Raw genomic sequence first — 22,421 nt, forward strand, 5'->3', positions numbered from 1 at the left:
GTCAATTCATATCATATGGTCACCCGAAGTTACCTCACCTCTGTATTATTATTGTTAAAACAAATAAATTTTGTTTTAGTGTTTCAAAAAGCTGATCAAATTTTTGCAATTCGAATCAATGGAAACAGAAATACATCTGTTTTAGTATTGGTTCTAGATAAATATATAGGTAATTGTAATGAGAAAGTTTATTCTAAAAATATATAAAGAGACCTTTATATGGGCTTACTCATTGCAATTTAAATATTTATTATTTGGAGTGTTTTGGTTTAGCAATTTCGAGTATGTTGTTTTTTTCCATATTTTGGAAATTTCCATAGCATACGTATTAGTTTTCTGCCCTGAACACAATGGGCTTGGAAATTCTTAAATTGATGGAAAGATTCTTGGAAAAGAACTCCTGGACTCCTCTGATCAATCTACAATCGTCTTTTCCTTTAACATAACGACTACACAGGACTGTCAATATTTAAAAGCACGAATAAGAACATGGTTAGCAAATTATTATATTCTTTTTCTAAAGTTGAAGTCCAACTCAGATTGAGCAGAGTTCCGAAGTCTACGACAATTTATCAATTTTTTCGAAGTTTCATTCCGATCCAAGTACAATAAGTTCTTTGAACGCACTGTTCAAACTTTCCTATCCTGTTGCTATGCAGATTTTAGTGGTGTAAGACTATCGATAGTAATCGATCACAGGTTTTTAGCGGGTTTCTAGATTCTCCAATCTTAAAATGGGAAGTCAGATTTTCTCATAAAGGATCTAACAATAAGTGTTGTTCTTTCTTTTTAAATACTTTTTGTTTACTATGACGTTTAATGTAAACAATGTTTTTTTCATTCTGACAGAAAGGATAAATCAAGTTTGATAATTGGAATAGAAATGAATACACGACCACAAAATTTGGATTGACCCCTAACTAGTTTAAACAGACTTTGTTAGAGAAAGGGTTCTACAATCAATTTTAAAACAAAGCGTTTTTTAAATTAACGTAGCATCATCGAAAAGTTTTTGAGAAAACTATAGACTAACTAATGAGAAATTCTTCATTAGTATTTTCAATTCGGTTTATCGACTAAAAATTTCATTATTCTTTTCAGACTAAGAAGGCTTTTGTTTTTCGATTTTCCATTGTCAAAAACAAGCTCTTGACTGTTGAACAAATAATTTCATTGTAGATTCTCACTCTCAACAGAACAAACAAAAAAAATAATTTAATACAATATTCGGAAATCAGTTCGAAAGATATATTATTAAAATGGCTACAAAACCAACAACATCCTTGTTGCCTTATGTGATTGATTTGTTGAGTCGCAAGAAAAGTCTTTGTACGGGACATTGCTGGATCAATTTTAGTTGCAAGTATTTTAATATTCTCTATTGCCTTCCAGGTACCAATGTAAATTCGTTATGCGATGAAATCAAAGATGCTGTAATACAAGATCATATCCGAAACTTTGATTCACTGAAAGATGCCGTTGAATTCGCCATCGGTGTAGGCATGGAGTTGGGCATTTTGGCCAAATCCAAAGGAGGATATAGATTGCCATTTACATTCAATACAATGGGATCTAAACCAATGGTGGATCGCATTACTGCAGCTCAAGGTCGTGCTGCCATTAGACGCAGGATGCCAGTAAGATCAACTTGTATTAATTAAAGTTCCCGCTTCTGACCTCTCTCTTACTTTTGAATTCAGGCTAAAAACAAATTGAATTTGGGAAAGACCGTAAAAAAAGTACAAGTCAAACGTCCAAAACTGGCTGTAGGTCGTGCTCGCCGTAATCGTCCTGTAAAGCGTACACCTACCACTGCCGCTAAGAAATAAGATCCTTAATCTCATATCTAAGTTTAATAATGTTTAGAAAATTGATTACCATATCCAAATTATTACAATGAATAAGAAAAGGAATCAAGTACTGGGCCAAGCAGTTTATAGACTTGATTTTCCTTACAAAATTGTCATACTGTCATAATATTGTATTTTAAAATACAACTTGTAATGTTTTAAATTTGAACATTAATAACTCTTTGGACGCAAACATATGTATGCATATTTTTTATTTGTTAGTGTGAAATTTCAGTTTAAAAGCCTTTAGTTAGGAGAGTCAAGTCCTTTATTAGGGAAAGCTAAAGACAAACGTTATTCAATATTTTTAGTTTGTTAAAAGAAACAAAAATCTGTAATGAGATTTCAAAGAAAATTGCAAATCAAAATATTCACTTGTTATATAAGACAATTTCCTCTACTATAAAGTCAGATCTGAAATTGTTAGGAAATAAAATTGTAAAATACAAATGCTTTGAAAGTTTTTAAATATTCTTTCAATGTATCCCAAAAATTTATTGGTATTTATTCGTTTTTGTTTAGCTACAAATAATATTGTATATATGTATGTAGTAATTATATATGATATCTTGTATTTATACAATCCTTTGGAGTTTCGTCTCTTACTAAATTATATTATGTATTTGTTTTCATTGTTAGCTACTTATCTGACTAAGTTAATTGAGTGCTAAATTATAACTAATACATATATATACACACATACAAACTCTATACTAACATTAAATGCCATTATATGTATATTAGTTATTTACTTTTATGATAATCTTAATACCTATCCACTTAGTTAGTATTAGTTTAAATCATACATTAGCTTTTCAGCATTGTTAGGTTCTTCGCAGTCAAATGAAGCCATCATTAGTTCTGCAATAAAAGAAAAATAATAGTACAATGTTTTAGTAAAACTTCATTCAATGTTAATCATTGTTAGAAAAACTAAAGGAAATTAGTATAACAACTAGATTCAAGGTTTGTTTATTATTTTGGTGTTGTTGACGAAAATCTGGAGAAAAAAAAAACAAAAAAACTGTCATTTAAGTTGTTTGTCCACTTGATTGAAAAGGACACTCAAGCGTAGACACACACACACACACACATGGCCTCCAATGGAAATAGTCCAACAAAATTTCAGTCATGCGTGACGCAAAATATTTGACATTTGCTTTAGTGTGGGAATTTTTTTCATTCCTATTTCTATGGCTCACTCTATTGGTCTTCTGGTAGGTCCGGCACGTGTTTGATGTTATTCAATATTTCTTAAGAGCCTTTGTAGAGATTCGCTTATATTTAGATATTCCCATCACCCCCTCCAACCCCCATAATAGACCACTCCCACAAGAAACAAAAAAAGGCTTCAATTATTCTTTCGTTTGGTGTAAACAAAAACTTTGAATACACTTAAAATTGATGATCTGGCAAAGTAGCGCATTTAAATTTTATATTCCCAAATTTGGTAAAGAATTTTATGTCTCCATACCCTGGAAGCCAATTTGCTAACCAAAGTATAATAAGAGCAATAAGGACAAGCTAATCGAGGTCTCAATTGGACTCTAAATTATAGGTCATAATACATATGTCAGTTTATTATAATTTTGTAGGAAATAATTAACCGATTTGTAAATCTATCTATGCTTATTTCCTTATGTATCTAAAGTAACCAAAAAGTATCCACAATTTATAAGAAATTACTTCTGAAAAATGAGCTGAAATGCGGGGTATCTCAAAGTCGTTTCATTGCCTATTTGTATCGAATGATTTTGCTTGCTAGGAAGTTCAATTAGCATTTTAATTTATGCAGTTTATTTTAGTAATTTCATTTGCATATTTACTTTAAGAAATGGCCTCAGACACAAGACGATTTACTTAAAATTCATTTAACGATTCGAAGAAATTTAATTCTGATTGACCTAAAACTTACCAAGACTAAGTATAAACAAAATCTGATTGATTTAATACTTTAATCAGTAAGTTTAAGAGATTTATGGATTTATATATGTACTTATAGATTTTTATTATTGAAGTTTTCCAGTTGATTTAGTAATCGAGTGTCCTTTTTTTTGGCCGAATGATTACTTGGCCATCATGTTCTTTTGGCTTATAAATTATGACTCAAACTCATTTGGCCATCAAGTTGCGGTCAAACGAAATAAAAAAAAAGTTTAGAGCATGACCAAAAACACATTTCATTCATACTTGAGTTGACAGAGGACTCTACGAATAGGCCGTTAACCGCTCGTTAGACACTAGAGACAGAGTCTTCATGCATTCATCATGTTCGCAGGCCGTAAAAACAAGTTCCAACTCGGCAGTAACAGAGGCCAAAAAAAAAAAAAAAGAAAAAACCTCACAAAAATCTTTATGGCAAAGGGGAAAATATTTACACACACGACTCCATTAAAACTAAACAAGAAAAAACCAAATGGATCCCTATGCCATAGGTATACCCTATATCAGACAAAAGGAAGGGATGTCTTTTGCCATAGACAGGATTAGATAGTAAACACTTAATGCTAAGTACGAACTATATTAGTTAGCACCATTCTTTATACACTTAAAAATTAACAGTTTTTCAATAAGGATATAACTTATAATTATAACCGATCATTCTATATATGTACATATATTATAAAAGCCTTTACTATAAGGCGTATTAACTAAAACTAGGTTGATCGTATTTGTGGACTTTCAAGAGGTTAAGCAGGTTAAATTCACAAATTTCAAGCAGAACTCTATAGTTTTACCAACTACAATCAATTCGAAATACTTTTGGGAATATTTTTTCTTAAGATACAGAAATTAAGTGACTCTAAAATTATACACAAAGGTCAACTAAGCTGTATATTTATTCATTTTCATCTGATTAGTTTTCGATGAAATCTGATTATAACAGATATCGAACAATACGAGCTGATGAGTGTCTCTTTTTTATCTTTTACCTGGTATAGAGTAGAACAAAGTCAACGTTGAAACATTCTCAATTTTTGGTTTTTTTTTTAGGGCTATCTCACTTGCTGACGTTTTTTGCTGGACCATATCCAAAGCCAACACAATTCTTTTGGAGTGGGTTTTAACTTTGTTCAGACCATGTGCTGAGTATGGAGGATACAAATCCTATAAACATACAAGGACCCTCCCACAGTCCGCTTGCACACACACCCATACACACAATGGCTAACTGTGGGAGTAAGATATGCTGGCTGGCGACCGTGCCACATTCTGTGGCAAGTCAGGCGCACATCTGTTGACCAAAGCTGACCAAAGAGCTCGTCGTAACATTGTAAAATTTTAATGGGCTCATGGTGTGAATTGGGCATGGTCGGCACATAGCTTTTTCTTCTTGCCACTTTTTCCTCTTTTTTTTTTTTCTTTAGCTTTTGTTGATTTAACACGCACACAACCACACCCACAAGCCCACGCACACAAGACACACACACTAACACACTCACCTTTTTTTTTTTTTGGCCAGACGCCAGTTTGTTACAAACTTTATTAAATTCTTTGTGTTCTATTTTCTTTTTTTTTCGACCGCTTTGTTGTTCTTTATTAAAATGTAACAAGCTACCACTTCACAACGCAGAACACTTGACTGTCTTGTCAGCACTTGACCGCAAGTCAACCCATTCACAAGGAGCCACGTATCAAGTTGCGTTCATATTAACCATTTGCCCCCTCCTCATATCGTTGTTCATAAATTGTGTAGTCGAAGAGTTCAGAATTTGGGTAGTTCACTTGTTCAGAATTTATTAACTTCATAAGTTTTTCTCTTCTTTATCATAGTTTTTTAAAGGTTTCTTAATGAAAATTTTCATAATTTGTATTAAATGTGAAAAGGTAGAACCCTATGATCACTTATCACTGCAGGGTGAAATAGTTATCCTTTTGAGAAACACTATTCAATTGTACTATTTCGATAGGACATTTCTCCATTTGATACAGATCTTTTTTTAATCAATGAACTAATCAACTAATTTATATAGTTTCAAAGCAAGTGCTATTTTTTCTGCTGTTAAAAATTTAGACTTTTTCTCGTTAAATCTTCAATATGGGCTGTCAGAATGGTCGAATTCAAGTTTAAAAAAGGACACGCAGTAACATCAAGTCAAATATTTACTAGAACTTTACTTTTTGATCTTATTTTGAGTGGGTTCTACCATTTCAATACAACACACAATGAACCCTTCATTGAAATATTTAGTTTCTCCCGTTCCATTGACTACTTATGAAATGCTCAATGATTAAAAAACATTCCCACATCTATCAAATTATTGAGGCAAAAGAAAGGGGCATATAAATTTGCAAAGCCAAAGGGAATGCAATTAGGGACATCTGTGATTTCCATGACAAATTCTTGTAATGAAATTCTTTCACTTGTATAATTTCGAAATTTCTTACATATTTAGCTCAAGCCAACATTATTTTAAATTTGACCTATTGACAATTTTGGTAATGTGGGTTTTTGCTTCTGTTTCGTATAATGGGAATTAATCAATGGTCTTGCATATGGCCTTGTTCAAAGATTTTCAAATGATTATGCTACCATCCCCGAGGCCAGTTGCTGCAGCAGCTTCTCCTTCTGTTTCTCCATTCATTCAGACAAAGTCCCGCAACTAATGAATATGCTGCAAATGTTTGCATGGCTTCCTGTTAGCCATTGAGTTGAACCTCAGTGACCAAGAGGCCAAGATGAATGTGTGCACAATGTGCATACATAGAAATGTATGTTTGTATATACCTACGTCTAATGAGCACAATTGAAATAACACATTTAGCTTCTATATACATTTATATGTATATACAAATTAGTTAAATTTGAAATCCCAAGAACATTTCGGCTTGGTTTGTGGCTTCTGTTGTTGACCCAACCAACTTATGCAATTGCATTTGATTTTGACTTTTGACATTTGAGAATTTAATATTAAATTATTATTTTATACATTTTCTTAGAAAAGTGTGTCCAAAAGCATGAATAAATGTTTGCCAAAGTGAAATTCTGTTAGCACATATTCCAAATACTTTACCAAACTTCACTCACAGAAAGAGGCCCAAGGAGGGGCCAAAGGCTCGTCTAGGCTGACACTTCAGTAGAGATTGTGTGTGCGGCCAGGCCTTACCTCAACCTATTCATGCTATCGCATTCGAGTGGCAACTGAGAGTTCGGTGCATCGTTTTGGCCTTTTTTCTTCTCTTTTACCCATCCTTTTAAACCTGGCAGTCGGTTACGTATCAGTACCTAGCCAGGAGTAGCAGTGGTTGGTTATAGGAGAATAACAATGCTCTCATGTCGGTTAGAAGAGTTCTCAGAGGTCTGTGTATAGTGCCGGGTTTCTCTGTTTCCCTATGTGTGTGTCTGTGTGTGTTTGTGTGTGTGGATATATGGAATGAAATGAAAGTATAAGAAGAAAATACAAACAAAATAAAAGAAAAAAAGAAATCCTCAGAAAGGAAAAACAATTAAATGCTTTTGTGGTCTCTATGGTGGGGATTTTTTTGAAAAGCATTTTCTTTCAGGTAGAGAAAGCCTCTGTTTGTTGACATAACCGACTCGTATTGTTAGGGGCGGTAGGGAAAACGAATTTTCTTTAATTTTAAAAAACGAAAACAAGATTTTCCTTTCATTTGTTCTTTAGTATCGTTTTAGCTACGCATTCATTTATGGGTTGTTGTTTATTTAATTCTTAAGTCTTCTTTTGAGGAGACTCACTCTCTTTGCGTTGACCAACACTGAAGAAAAATGTTATCAGAAATCCTTTTTATTATTAGAAAATTTTAATGTTATTTCTTGTCTAGATCAAAAGAAGGTGAGTGTTATATGAGTAACTACTTTTTTTTTAGAATTTTATTATGAATTATGTTATATATAATATAATCTGTCATGGATATTGGAAACTTTTATATCTAATTCTAATATCTAAGATTAATCAATGTTAAATAACGAATCCTTAGCGTCAGATTTGGGGTATGGAAAGTGAATAGGGATTCCGGGAGGAGGAAAATAACCCAATCTTCATTCGTTGAATTCAAAATATGAACTGATTTTATTTACTAAAGTACGGAGTTTATATAGGAAATCTTAGGCTCTAGTAGGTAACAATTGTTCTTAAGGAGATCTTATTCTAGTACGACTCACACCCACGCATTCGGGGGTTGAAAAATTATTATTATTTTGGGCACGGCGTCGGCCACTTGACATCCTGCCGTCGTGATCGTTTGGGTTAGTTTACAATTACAAGTGTTTTTCCCACAACGCGTGTGGCTGATAGTAATTCTAGTCATATGCTAGGTTAGTTGTTTTGTGACAAAGTACAGTTGTATTATATTTTCTTTACTGCATCTGATTTGGTGAAGCCGCTTCAGATGAACACGATGTTTATTCTTAAACAGAAAGTATTGTGGACTAAAGCTAATAGTACTTAACTCACTCAACTAACATACTAGAAGCTAAAAAAAAAAACTTAATTTTTGGTTATTTAACTTTTGAAAAAAATAACATGACATCTAGTTTAAATGAGTTGTTTTAATCTGATTACTTTGTCAAGAAAATCAGTTGATAATCACGACTGGATAAGCTTAAAAGAAAAGCATACTTACAACTCAAAAACTCACTATATTGTTGGCATATAGTGATTTCTTAAACTGTTTAAAATTGACAAGCCATAATCATTTTACTAATGTAAAGCTCTTTTTTTAATTTTATTGGTTGAAAATTGTATCAAAGCACAAACTATAAAACTCTAGTTAATTTTTCAATGTTAACATTTTTTTTGTCAGATTTTATTTTGCCATTTTAAGAAGATGCTCACAGTGTGGCATGCAGCATCAATTACTCGTCCTCGACTGAGACTGAGGCAGTCAACCGGAGCTATGGCAACAGAACAATGGCCGACAGCGGTAACTACTGTAAAATTGTTTTGATGCCATTGTGGAAACAATATCAAAAGGAGATTTGGCACGACGAGGCGGGGCGGAGGTGGAATGACTTAAACATGAGAGTGACAGGTCAGACAGACAGACAGGTGATAGATAACAAGGACAGTCTATGCCATTTTTCTACATCAAAATACGAACACAAAAAAAAAAAGAAATAGCCCAGAAGGAGGCAAAAAATAACAAAACGAATCTGCCCACAAACTGAATACCAATAATGTGTTGCTGTCAGTTGGCTTAGTGTGTGTGGAGACAGGAAGAGTCGAGCAGGACATTCACTAACTGCAGTTTGGCTTATCTATTTATCTCGGCTGTCTATCAAGTTTGTGCTGCTGCTGCTGTCAGTGGGTAAAACAATATAAATATGTATCTTATCAACTTTCAATGCATTTTTTAAATAACAATTTCATTTGGCTTATGCATTTTGAAACAGATTTTAATTATCTCAAACTTTAAAGTAACTTTATTAACTTGCTGTGGCTTTAATCGTCTCCTAGTCTCCTAGTCTAACCTGCTTTCAATTTTCTTCGTTGACTAAGCCACTTCAAACTCGACATTGTTATCTCTTCATTAAGCAATGTTATTAAAAATAGTTAGCATGGCAAACAAAATTCACAAGCTTGTAGAAAAAAAGAAAGGAAAACGCTATAAAAGTATTAAACTATGTATAATTTTCTGCTCAACAACCTGGGCGGATAGTTTTGCCAACACACATACATACATATATTTTTCCCCCTTTTTATCTATTTTTTTATTATTCCCTTTTTTCCGTTTTTTGTTGTGTTGGCGGTAGGGAAACTTAAGGGATTGTGCAGGATGAGGTAGAAAGATTAAGTGAATGAAATCCTCTTATAACAATAAGTAAACTATAAAAAACAGATACACTTCTGCTGTCTGGGTCTACATGAAGGGCTTAAAGCAACTAAAACAAGTCTCAGGGATTAGGGAATACCCAACATAACAAACGTTTACAAATCCAGGATAACCCATCTTAAGTTCTATGAACTGTAGTTTAAAGTCAATCAGAGAGTTATTATGAAAATAGACAATATACCAAGTTAATTTACCTAGCAATGACCCTAAAATGGCTCTAAAATCTGTGTTTAGGGTTGAAAGACAAAAAAGTGAGGCAAACAAATGACCCTTAAAAAATATTATTTGAAGGCTTAAAAAGGGTTTGAAGTTAAGTTTATTTATTTATTGGACATAAACTAATTTCTTTAATCCATCAAGCTTAAAATATGTACACATATGAAAGCGTAATAAAGACAAACTACTAATAGCTATTTTAATAGCATGAGATGAAGTGCTATAGCTGTTATTTAAGGCTTTTATCTACATTTTATTTTTCCCTCTTATGGTTTGCTTATCACCTTTAGTTTTCTGACTGCTTTTTATTATTGGCTCAGAGTTATTCAAATAATTTACACACCTCAAAAAATTGAGAACTAGTTTGCATCGAAAAAGACATTGGGCTAAATTGTTATATCTTTTGCTAAGGAATTAAGAGTAAACACGAGTAATAAATAGTAGCATGATTTTTAATTTGTTGGGTAGATAATCGACAAGAAGTATCGTACTATAACTATACTTTTCACTCCCAAAGTACATTATTTTCATTGGTTTTTGGTTAAACTAAAAAATGTACTATTGGGACTCCAATTTGAATCCATTTTAGAGATGGGGCTAAGCCTAGTAGAAACATTTTTGAACTGCTTTAAGCAACAAAACAATAATATTATGACATTAGTGAGTTTCAAAAGCTACCTAAAGTGCAAAACTATTATTTTATACCATAAAATTTATAGTATTGTTGTAAGGCTTTGCTAAAATCACAAAACTAAATAAAACCTTTTATCTCTACGCTTTGGCAACTAATATTTTTGTTCATGGCCAAAGCAATTGCTTGTTTGCTTTATTGAAAGGATTTCTACTTAATCCTTTAGTTAAGTATTAAAAAGTACTTGAAAAACCAATTTCTGCTTCTCAATATGTTGACGGAAAAGTTCTATAAACAAGCACGTATGTACATGTAAATGATAGAAGAAAAAAAAATAGATAAAATTTATTTATCCAAATGCAAAAATGTGCAAACTTTTTGGGCGACTACTTCGTTTGCATTTTAGTTACGTTTTCTTTTGCTGACAACTTTTCCCCAGCTAAAACTTTGACTTAGTGGACAGTTTGGGTTTTCTTTGGGTTTTTTTTTTTTATTTTGTCCTCTTGTGGTAGATGGCAAAAAGGAAACTGATTTAGATGAAAGAAAGCTAAACAAGAGAAAGAAATGTAAAACGCATTTTCGGTTTCTTTTCTGTTGTTGAAAAAGACAGCCAGAAAACAAGTTTGACATCGATGTAAAGTCTCTCGCTTCAGCATTCTCTGTGGATGAGCAAAAACAGTACAAAAAAAGGCAAACCACAATAACAGAAAAGTTAAAATCGTAAACAAGTGGGAATAAGTGGAAAGCCAAAGAAGATTCAAATGGATTTCAAATGCATTCACTTATATTTTAGTTAAACTTTTCATATTCTTCCATCGAAACCAAAAAGTAGGCTATGAATATAATGTGGATTAGAAAGGGATCCCTTTCACACACACACATGCCTGGCATAGGTGTAAAAATATAACTTAAATCTGTAACTAAATGCTAAGCTTTCAAATAATAAGTTGCAACTTTCGAGGAACCTGAAGCGATTATGTAAGTGCTTATATGGCAAGTCAAATCAACTGGCCGATTTTGTATATAATTCATGGTTGATTAACATTCAGTGAAGATTTTTAGTTTCTTTTTGTACACTTTGATTATGTTGGCTAGAACCAAACTTCTTTTCGAAACGCAATAAAATATAATGTTTGCAAATGAAATTAAAATATTAAAATTAGTTAAATTAGTCATTAAAATTCTCAATTCTCAATTCGAAAATGTAGCTAACTTAAGACTAAAGACTAACTCCGCTTGACAAAATTATTTGGCCTCATGGAAAAATTTTAAGGGACATTTTGTGCTATTGGAAACTGCAGATTTTTAATGATCCAGCTGAGATATAATGTTGTCTACAATAGTTTTTTTATATTTTATTTCATTAAAAAGCTTTATGTTATTAATCATTTTAAGGAAAGAATGTTTTTTGTTTAACTCGAGTGCACCACTTCAGTATAAATTCGCCTATCTTATCTTAACTTATTGTATCTGTCCTTAATTATTTTCTACATATATTTCTTGGGAAAGTTGTTTAATTAGGTGATAGTTAGTGTTATTTTGCTTAATTCCATAACTTTCATCTCATATATCTTTGTATAGCCATGCTGAAAACGTTGCAAATGTAATCTTAAAAACTCAATTCTGCCCTCAAGAAAGTACAAGGTGCATCACGTGTTGTTGTATTTCTTTTTGTCAAAGAACAAGATAGGAAAAGTTCTTAAATCCTTCTTGGAGCTGTCAGCCAAGTTGATATATTTTTTCACGGTTTGTGCACAACACACAAACTCACACACACACACACACACACATACAAAGAAGGCGAAAAAAACGCAATATACGTGAAAAACGAAATATCACAGAAAACACAAAAACTGCAAGAAGAGAAAAGCAGCATGTTGCGATGAAAGCAACCAGCAAAGACATCAAAAATGAAATAAAATGAAGGAAAGAAAACCAGAAACTGCACGAGAACCCGCCCACAAAACTCATTATAAACCAAGGCGGCGTGTCGTAGGCAACTTTTGAAGGCTTTTGCCACCGGCAAAAGAAACAAAAACAACAAAACAAGAACTTAAAAGAAAAAGGAAAATTCAAAATAAAAAAAAGTTGTCTTCGGTGTTACGGCAAAACGAATGCACATCGTGACAGAGATTAAAAGAAATAATGAAAATTTATGGAAAGATTTTATATGCATGAAGGAAAGATGGATGGAAAAGCATACGTAAAATGCTGTAATTCATTTGCTTTGAAATTTCAATTGTGGCATCAAGTTGCATAAACATTAATCTAAACTAAGCTGAAATTATTAATTGTTCAATGTCTAAGCGATGTAATCAAAATTAAGATTAAAAAAGGATGTGGTATTTAAAAATTCAGTTTGAAAATGTAGGAGGGAGTGCCGGGTTATGGGTAGTTTTGTTATGACCCTATAAAAGATGTATTACCCTCAGGTATATTCTTGGAAAGAAAAGATAAAAATTATAGTATAATTGGCTTTCAGAGACTTACAATAACAATGAAATAAAGCTGTTGTTTGTTTTTCCTGATTTATATGGATTTTTATGCGATTTTTTAAAGTTGACTTTTCATTTAAATTTTCAGAGGCCCTTCTCGGCATTTTGTTGTCAATTTGTCGGTCTGCAGTTTGCAATAAACGAATAAAGAAACATAATTTTGACCCAAAAAAGCGGCTCAAAAGTGGAATCCACATTGTGAAGTTGTTCAAAACTTAAATCCAACAAAAGTAAGCTTTACAAACTTTAACAAATTCCCAAAAATATTGTAATATGCAAGAAATCATGCAAAATTTAAAATGCATAAACTTTCTATAAACAAATATTTATTTAGAATAAATTTTAAATGAAATGAAATCAACTTTGAGATAGACAGTGAAAACTAGAAAAATGTTATATTTATTTTTGATGGCTATGCAATTTATAGAGATGTGTGGATGCATATGTATACATATTTTAAAAATATATTTTAAACCAATCTTTTTGTTTTCATTTACTCCATTCTGTTTTTTTTTCAGTTGTATTTTAATTGCCGTTCTCTGCGTACAATTACGCTCAACGGCTGCAGCAGGCCGGCAATGCATTTAAAATTTTCCCACAGGCATTTAAACAATTTAAACTAGCATACAGACTTTCGCACACATTTGAACCTCCAGCACACATACACATACATATACATATAGGGGAAGAAAGGGCAAGTTTCCTTTCTTTTATTTTTCTCGTTTTTTTTCCTTTTTTTTGTTGCCACCACAGTTGAAGTTGCAGCCAGTTGGCCATCTATAACCATGGGTACACTTAAAGTTTCTACGAAAAGCAAACAAAACACTAGGAAGCCGACGAGTGGCCGTTGAGAAATGTGCAAAAATGCGATAAAATACGTGAGGAGTTGCAGAAAGGCGCAAGGAAAAGTTGGAAAAACCAAAAAAAAAAAAAAATTATAGAGAAAGGAAAACTGCAAAAAGAAAACAGAAACGGAAATTTTTTTCACAAATTAACTCAGAAACCGACTTAGAATATACCCTGCAGTACCTAGAGTGGCGAAATATTCGAGATGAGATGCACAATGCATTCAAGCCCAAAGTTTCTTGTAAAACAGACTAGTCAATAGAAAAGAAAAGACACTGAAACCACAGTGAACATTTGGCCCCTTTTGAATCTGTTATACCATTGCCACAATTGACAAAAAAAGTTTGTGGTTTCAGCATGTATCTGATGGATAACATACTAGCTGCAGGGAATTTTCTTTTGTAACTGACGTTTTGAGAGAGGTTTGAAAACCAAACCGAAAAGTCCACTGACTGCTGGAATGCCAAAAAAAGTCAACATATTCATAACCCTTTGGATATTGCAAAATATTTGCAAACCAAATTTAAAAAATAAAATACTTGTATTGAATTTCAATCAAAGAATCAATAAATTCATAAAAAACCATGAACATATTTGGTATTTACCTTCTCAATAATATTTTAAACCAATACAAAATGAACCAAATGTTTGTTTGTTCCCCACAATATTTCATTGTTAGCTTTACCGTTATGTAAATCATTGCGAAATATTTAATATTTAATTTTAATAAAAGTATTGGCGTTTACAAATTGTAAAGTCGACATTTTGTTAACTAAACAAAATATTAACATTTAATGTTTCAGTATTAAAAAAATTAAGAAAAAATAATTTTTAGCTACAAAATTCAAAAAGATTCTTCTATTTCGCCTATGCTCAAAATACATGAGGCTTACGAAAATATTAAGGATAATATTGAATATTCTGACAATACATACTTATAAACATTCGAGAGCCAGTTTTTCAATATTTTGGAAATATATTGACCATTTGTTAAATATTATGAAAATAAAAATTAATTATTAACAATAGGTTTATAATTTTTTCATATCCTTCACAGTTTTGAATAATAAATAATCAATATTTTTACATATTATTGTAAACTGACGATGAATCTAACAATAAGATTATCTATAAAAAGGGAAATAGTTAATAGTTTTGCCTATTTATAATTTCAGGAATAAATAATAAATAAATATTTAATTATAATTGATATTAAAATCTCTTGATTTTGAACTCTTGAAAATAAATACTGAGATACTGCTTTAGTTGATCTATTTGCGACATTTGGTTTTTTGTAAACAAACTTAAATTAAAATTCGCTTTTGATATTAAGATTTGATAAAGATTTTTAAAGCTTAACTAAAGATAATTTCTTTCTTACTGCCTTCATAAAATTTCAAGTCTAAGTTCAGAAGAACTTTTTTATGGCTAATTGATAACGTTCTAGATATACATAAATATACCCATTGACTTTGGTATCTGTTTATTCAAGGGTATTAAAAGAGAATGGAAAATAAATTTCTTACCCGTTTCAGCAAGTTTCGTCGTTTGTTGCATATGCCAACAAAATTGCTCATATTCCCCGCTAGTTGGCGCCTGGCTGCCCTTCGTTGCCTGCATATGCTTGGTAAATGCTCCAACTATGGCCGCCATGCGATCAAAGGCATTTATATTGATGTGGCCATTTGGTAATCTGTAGATAGAGAGGAGAATATAAAAAATGGGAAAAAAAAATATTTTTCCATCGTGTTCAATTAGAAATTCAGTGCACAACACACTCACACACACAAACGCGTCTCATTTGATATCACAATCCCCAAGCGCGACATTGAAAAGTGTTGAATGAATGATTTTTACCCTGATTAGTGTATCTAATGTCAGAAAATAAATTGGCCCCTCAATCTCTAATGAGGTCAATTGTGACCACAGAGGGGCCACATGGATGGGATTGCACGAGGTTTATGTGTGTGTGTGTGTACTGTTATCGCAACTGAGTGTTGCATCATTCATATCACGATTTGGTGTGAGTGAAACTTTTGAAATGGCTTTCCATGTGATTGATCTGATTGTGGATTAAATGTTCCTTTCAATAGTTTTCAACTCTAAGCTTCATGGGTGCATTAAAGTGGCTTAGGCAGACATTTGACATATATTTCCTTTACTTTGCTTTAAGTTCAATTTCAATTCCATTTACGCATTAATATGAACAGGATTTACAGTCCCCATAATTCAATTTTTTATTATTATTATGCATTAACATATGGATTTCATCTTTAATTTTCAATGCATCAGTTAAAAGTTATTTTTATTTCATTTTAATATACACATTTTTTGGTCTGTATATGGCATAGCATTTGGCACATAATCATTTATTTTGCCACTGTGTGGTTAATTAAATTAAAAGTCATAAATATAAAACAATACCAAATGACCAGAGTAACGATGCCAAATTTAAGCCATTCACATGAAAGTCGCTAATGTAACATGAATCAAATTAATTGCATTGCAGGATAATATATTGTATAATTCTTTTTATTTTTGCACATTTCAGATGCCATGTGATTGTGATGATGGTGAAAATAAGTATAATATTAAAGAAGAGCATCTAATTGCTTTTCAGCGAATAAACTTTAAGAGTAGGCCAAAGTTGGTTAACCTTTTCAATCGTATTCCTTTCCATTTCACCATCTAGTCCCAAATGAATCCAAACTGTTTTTTAAAAATATTTAAAAGTCTAAAATTATTTGTAATTAGGAACAGCTTTATCGATCTAGTGAGTCTAATACTACATTCTTTTACATTTAAGGTTTAATATTCATCCTTGTTCTCTTAACTCTTTGGCAAAAATCACATAATATTTGCTGCTTCAAATGGTGGCTAAAGTAATGAACCTATCACAAATAGTGTAACAGATTGTTCAGATTTGCTATTTACGAATCAAACTGCTTAAATTCTCGAAAATTTCATAATAGACTACACACCGAAACGAAATTACCTTAAATATTTAGTCAATGGCAATCAAATTATAGTTTTGCATAATGGTTGAAAATGAACTGAATTGCTTTTAGTTGCAATTGTTGGTGTAAAAACATTAATCAACATTTTTGGGAGTAGTAGAACAAACTTACCGCTGCAAACAGTTCTCACGTTCAGCCAATGCCAATTTAACAATATCCGCAAACACTGGAATAACAACCCAATCATTGGGTTTGCCAGATGATGATGTTGTGGGTGTGGATATTGTAGTTGATGTTGTTGCTGTTGTTATTGTTGTTGTTGCTGGTAGTGTTTCCGTATTGATGTTGCCAGCAGCCGTAGGGGCCAAAGCTGATTCCATTGTGGAGGAGGACAACGATGCTGAGATTGGGATTGCATTCATACCGGAAGTGCCTGTTATGCCGCTCGTTGAAGGTTTCTCGTCCATGTTAGTTGCCGTTGCCGTTGCTGTTCCTGATGCTGCTGCTGCTACTGCTGTTCCTGGTGCTGAAGTGGACAATGCCAATGCCATGAGTCCTGCTGCTGCTGCTGATGACGACGACGATGACAATAAGGATGATGATGATGTTGATGGCTTTTCCGTCATCGATAATAATGCCTTAGTCTGCTTATCAGTCTTGTGACTTTCCTGTTGCTGTTCGGCTTGTTGGCTCTGTTCTTGCTGCTGTTGCTGTTGCTGATGAAGTTGCTCATTTAGGACAATTGCCTGTTTCTGCCATAAATGCCCATGTCCTTCGGCATGTCGTTGCATACAATCCAATTGTTGACACGTTACTTGCAATTTACTCCACTGTAATCAAATGAATATACATAAATGAACATCACATCACAAGATATGAGAAAGAGGCAGAGGAGAGGAGAGGATGGAGTGGTAGTAATCTTTATTTCGTCTCTCATTTTATTTGGTGTCATTTCCTTCTTGAGTATTTTTTTTTTTCGTTTTTGCTTCTTTTGTTTTTCCCTCACTGGATGAGTTGTAAAAGTTTATGGTTTTGTTTTGTCTGTTTCTGTTTGTGTGAGTTTTATGGTTGTAATTTACGCCAAGAACAAAGCTTTAGATCGAATTTTATGGCTGACATTTGGGTTATTTGATAAGATATTAATTAAGATTTTGTAAAATACAAAAGGATATCACCATCCATTAAAAGGAATTTAGATTTTTTAAGACTTGCGAGTGATTCTAATTGAAATTGTGTGGAATTTAAAAATGTCCAAGCAAGAAGCTTGATTTAAAGCTTTAGTTTAAATTGAGAGTATAAGAAAAGTTAGTGCTAAATCTACATTTTCACTAGGACTCTACTTGAATGCGTAGCATTTAAAGCTTTTCATGTTGGGGAAAATGGCCAAAAGCCATTGATTAATCTTTGACCAGAAATTGTAAACAAATAACAGCATTTCAAATGCTGCAATTTTTGGCTGATGACTTTTCCAAGCCTTTTGTTTTTTTTCCCTTTGTTGCATTGCCAGCGGTAGCCGCCAGTCACATTTATTGCCAGTCATAAACATTTCACCAGCAAACTATAGAAAATATGCAGATGAATGGAAAAAGTGCAACACAATTGCATAGACCACACAGAAAAAAAAAAAAACCGAATGGAATAAAAAATGTAAAGAAAAAAAATCTTCCATAGTTGTGTAAATTTATGCAATTCCGTTTCCATTTTCCATTTTCCATTTTTCCCACCATTCGCCATTGTCCAATTCTACAATTTACGATGCCTGCTGTTAGTGGGAGGAACCTAAAATACGTTCCATAATGAATAAAATATAAGCCAAAGGCATTTAAACTTGCCAAAGTAGCATTAAGTAACTTTGACAAAAAGTAGAGAAGAGCAACAAAAAAAATTTAATAAACACAATTTTTTGTCTAACGAATGTCCAAGTGTTAAATTATGAAAAAGAAAAAAGAAACCAAACAACCCAAAAAATAAAAATTGCGAAAAGAGAAAATGAAAATAGGAATCCATTAACTAATTAAAAAGTTTTTTAATGAAAACTAGCTTCATTTACTCCTGAATGCAGCGGCAACACGCTGTGGTCTATTGACGGACTGAGTAAATATATACAGTATACATACATATATACTACCTAGGTAAACTATATATATTTGGCGAAATTGGGCCAAATGCTAGCCACCAGTAAGGAGGCGAAATATGTGGTTACTTAGGCGTGGTCGCTCGTATTTTTTGTGGCTCTGCATTTTAGTATTATTTTTTAATGTTACCTATCGTAAAAAAGGGTTTAGTTGTGTATGTGTGTGTGTACCTATCGCTATATATATATTCTTGTTCAGCATTAACAACCGCAACTGAGCTATTTAAAGTAATTCTAGTATCATAAAAATTGGCTAGTCTAGCATATTCGTTGACCAACTTTTAAATCACATCTATATTTAATTAAAATTGCATGAAAAATTGAACTTAATAGCTTGTACTCTCGATGGATTCATGTGGCAATAAAATGTGGAATATAAAAGTTATTTTAGTATAAAAATTTAAAAAAAAGTTCATGTACTCTAGAAATTTACTTAAATTCTTAAGTATTTAATACCAAGTGTCCTTCCAGGGCTTAAAGCTGATTCGTATAGATGACGAGGCTACATCGACTTGGCTTCTTATGCTGATCATATATGTATACTTTGTGGACTCAGAAATATCTCATGCTCTGTGGTACAAATATCTGACTAATTTCCTATAGTCTCCTGAAAGAATTGTAAACCTAAAATAGTGGACATTTACCACATGCTAAAATTATTTCACAATTTACTGTTTGATTCTATTTTTTTGGCTTTTCAATATTGGCGATTACTTTTCCTTTTTGTTTTTTTCTATTTATGAAACTAACAACTAACTTGTCTAGTTGCTTATTTTTAAAGTAGCTGGCTTTAAATTTTGTTCTATATTTTCTTGAAAATAAATTTTCTAGTTGACTGTAATGAAAGTGAGTCAACGAAACTTGGTCCCTGTTCAACTTTCAATCCCATAGTCTTTTGTCTACGCCACAGCCGCCTCCTTCATTTCGTTGTCGTCGTCCTCGTCGTTGTCTTTTGTCCCTTAGAAAAACTTACAACAAAATGTGAGAACACAGACATAGAACGTGCGGCAACATAAATATGTAAAATTAAATGCTTGGAAATTAAATTGACTGAAATTTTATAGGCAAACTACGTGCAAGGCAACGAAATGGCCTTCATAATTTTCGCGAGCAAATTACGGAAAATGCGCCGTATACGGAATTGTTAAGTTTAATTTCAAAGTTCTGTGGCAGCATTTAAATTGGAGAATAGTCAAATCAAATTGTTTCACACACACAGCACACACACACATGTCTAAACCTAACACTCACATGAATGACTTTTGAATGACATAGAGAACTTCGCTGGAGTTGAGCTAACAGAAAATGATCGTAAATGAATTTTGTTATCTACACAGAACATGAAATTTTGGGAAATTTTGAAATACACTAAGAAAAAAACTATGTTAAGTTTTAAAAACCAATAGACCAATGGTTTTAATAAAGGTAAAGGAGTTTAATGCGAAGGTCACGCCCCTCAACTCAGGACGAGGTGAAATACTAAGCTCCTCATTAGAAAGAAGCCTCAACTGACCTCTTTTTTGTGGTTTTTAATGCATTCATTGAGGTCTTTATTTGTATAAATATTTCTTTAAAGGAAATTTGTTAAACAGAACGAAAATCCACTTTAGCTATCTACATCTGTGTCTCATTCCCTTATTCAAATTGAAGATCCTTAGATTAAGCTCTAATCCAATCGAATCCAATACGAATTCTGTCAGTTTTTTCAGTGTATAACTATATAGAGAGCGTTATATGTGTGTGTGTGTATAATTGCATACAGTAAAAAGTTAGAAAGCAACGCCTTAGAGCAATTTCAATGCACAAAAGATTCCTTCTGAGCAAAAGGCAGACAAGATAGCGAACAGAAGAAGAATAAGAAGTTGAGAAATACTCGGAGTCTATATATACATACATATGTGTGTATGCAAGTGTTTTTGTGTTTGTGTGTGTGTGTCTGTGTTCAACATCTTTTTGGGTTAGTTCCTTTAACTGAATGCCTTGAATTATGTACGTGTCAGCAGATATTTATGCAGTCTAATGCATTTGGCGTAAGGAGCTTAAAAGATTTAGTGCCCATGTTTTCGGCATGGGGAATAAATATTGAAAGATGTAATGGAGATTTCTCACTAAATGGCATTAGTTCGCATTACGCAAATACTCACAGCATAATATTTTGATTAAAATGTAAGCAAAACCCGAATGAAATGCTGGAAACCCTCTACTGAATAGAAAACAAGTGGGAAATGATTTGTTTCAACAGGAATTTTTGTCTATAGGGAGGGGTTAACATTTTCATTTCGTTTACTGTCACACTAAGCGTATACTTGATGACTGATAAATTGGTTTTAAATATTGAAACTCATAATTTTCGCAAACTGAATGAAACAATTCAGGAATATTTCCAAAATTTAGATTAAATTGAGGACGCCTCATTTAATATTTATCTGATATTTTTGCAAGGGATTTCATTATGATAATCCAAGAAAATAGTTAACCATTATGAATTAATTTCTTAAGACGGTCGTATTTTTCATTCATTCTGATTGAGCGGTATTCTATATTTTTTAAATAGACTTCTTGTCTTGTAGATCAAACACTACTCCTAACAAGATATTAGGATAATTTGAAAAGATCGTGTCTTTCGTTTTGTTTGGCTCACTATTCATTCTATTGAATAAAAAAGTTCGAAAACTATTTGAGTACTTCTCTTTAACTTTGTTTATGAGACTGATTTCATACTTTAACCAGAGGGCCGGGGCTAACTTCGACCGCGTCAAAGTTTGTATACCCTTGCAACATTTTTGGTAACTCTTTCCTTACCTATAGCCATCAAAAGTGGAAAAACGTTTAAGCTAAAAAGGCTAATGTTTGCGAAAGAACGGCCTACATAGGAAATAACGGAGTTATTGATCAAAGTCACTGTTTTCGAAAGATCGTTCCTATGGGAGCTATATGATATAGTCACCCGATCTTGATCAAATTTGGCCGTTTGGTCGTTTATATGTGTAATTAACTCACCAATATTAAAATTCACGACAATAGCTCAGAAAATAACGAAGTTATTAAGAAAAGTCACTGTCACTTTGCCATTTGTATGGGAGCTATATGATATAGAGATCCGATCCGGCTGAATCCGAGATATACAACGCCTGCAGTATATACAAGCCTACATGCAAAATTTCAGCTCTGTAGCTCTTACGGTCTAGGAGGAGTTTGCGTTGATCCAGACGGACGGACATGGCTATTTGAACTCGTCTCGTCGTGCTGATCAAGAAAATATATACTTTATATGGTCGGAGATGCTTCCTTCTATGCGTTGCACACTTTTGACCAAAATTAATATACCCTTTTTGCATGGGTATGACCCTAAAGTTTAGTTAATAATACAAATAACATTATTTTTTCTAAAATGTTACTCAAATTTTATAATTTTTTGTAATGGTTGATATTATTAACTATTCTTCTTGATTTTAATCTAAATTGCACGTTTAAATAAAAAGATACAAAACGATTTAC

At 32.6% G+C, this 22,421-nt stretch overlaps 2 protein-coding genes across 3 annotated transcripts in view; one reads left to right on the forward strand and one right to left on the reverse strand.

Moving 5' to 3' along the window:
• Positions 1-1,147: 1,147 nt before the first annotated feature.
• On the forward strand, positions 1,148-2,047 carry LOC6642396. The gene is made up of 3 exons (XM_002065618.3): positions 1,148-1,329; positions 1,393-1,637; positions 1,701-2,047. The coding sequence occupies exons 1-3, from the start codon at positions 1,260-1,262 to the stop codon at positions 1,827-1,829; spliced, it is 444 nt and encodes a 147-aa protein (XP_002065654.1). The 5' UTR covers positions 1,148-1,259; the 3' UTR covers positions 1,830-2,047.
• Positions 2,048-2,455: 408 nt separating this feature from the next.
• The window catches only part of LOC6642398 (ras-GEF domain-containing family member 1B), a 35,342-nt gene continuing 15,376 nt past the window's right edge, over positions 2,456-22,421 (reverse strand). The window contains exons 10-12 of one of the 2 annotated variants that reach the window (XM_023175890.2): positions 16,961-17,619; positions 15,359-15,525; positions 2,456-2,711 (exon numbers count right to left, since the gene is read on the reverse strand). In XM_023175890.2, the coding sequence (XP_023031658.1) occupies positions 2,641-2,711; positions 15,359-15,525; positions 16,961-17,619 (897 nt within the window). In that variant the 3' untranslated portion in view covers positions 2,456-2,640. The remainder of the gene's footprint in view (positions 2,712-15,358; positions 15,526-16,960; positions 17,620-22,421) is intronic. The other variant, XM_023175889.2, reaches the window with a different exon arrangement.

This window comes from Drosophila willistoni (genome assembly GCF_018902025.1).
Source record: "Drosophila willistoni isolate 14030-0811.24 chromosome 2R unlocalized genomic scaffold, UCI_dwil_1.1 Seg167, whole genome shotgun sequence".
Taxonomy (NCBI): Eukaryota; Metazoa; Arthropoda; class Insecta; order Diptera; family Drosophilidae; genus Drosophila; species Drosophila willistoni.

Excerpts from the sequence above, each read along its gene's own strand:
- LOC6642396 (XM_002065618.3), top strand. The coding sequence starts at position 1,260 with ATGGCTACAAAACCAACAACATCCTTGTTGCCTTATGTGATTGATTTG. Across the intron at positions 1,330-1,392 it reads GAGTCGCAAGAAAAGTCTTT|GTACCAATGTAAATTCGTTA; the intron begins GTACGGGACATT and ends ATTGCCTTCCAG. Across the intron at positions 1,638-1,700 it reads CCATTAGACGCAGGATGCCA|GCTAAAAACAAATTGAATTT; the intron begins GTAAGATCAACT and ends TTTTGAATTCAG.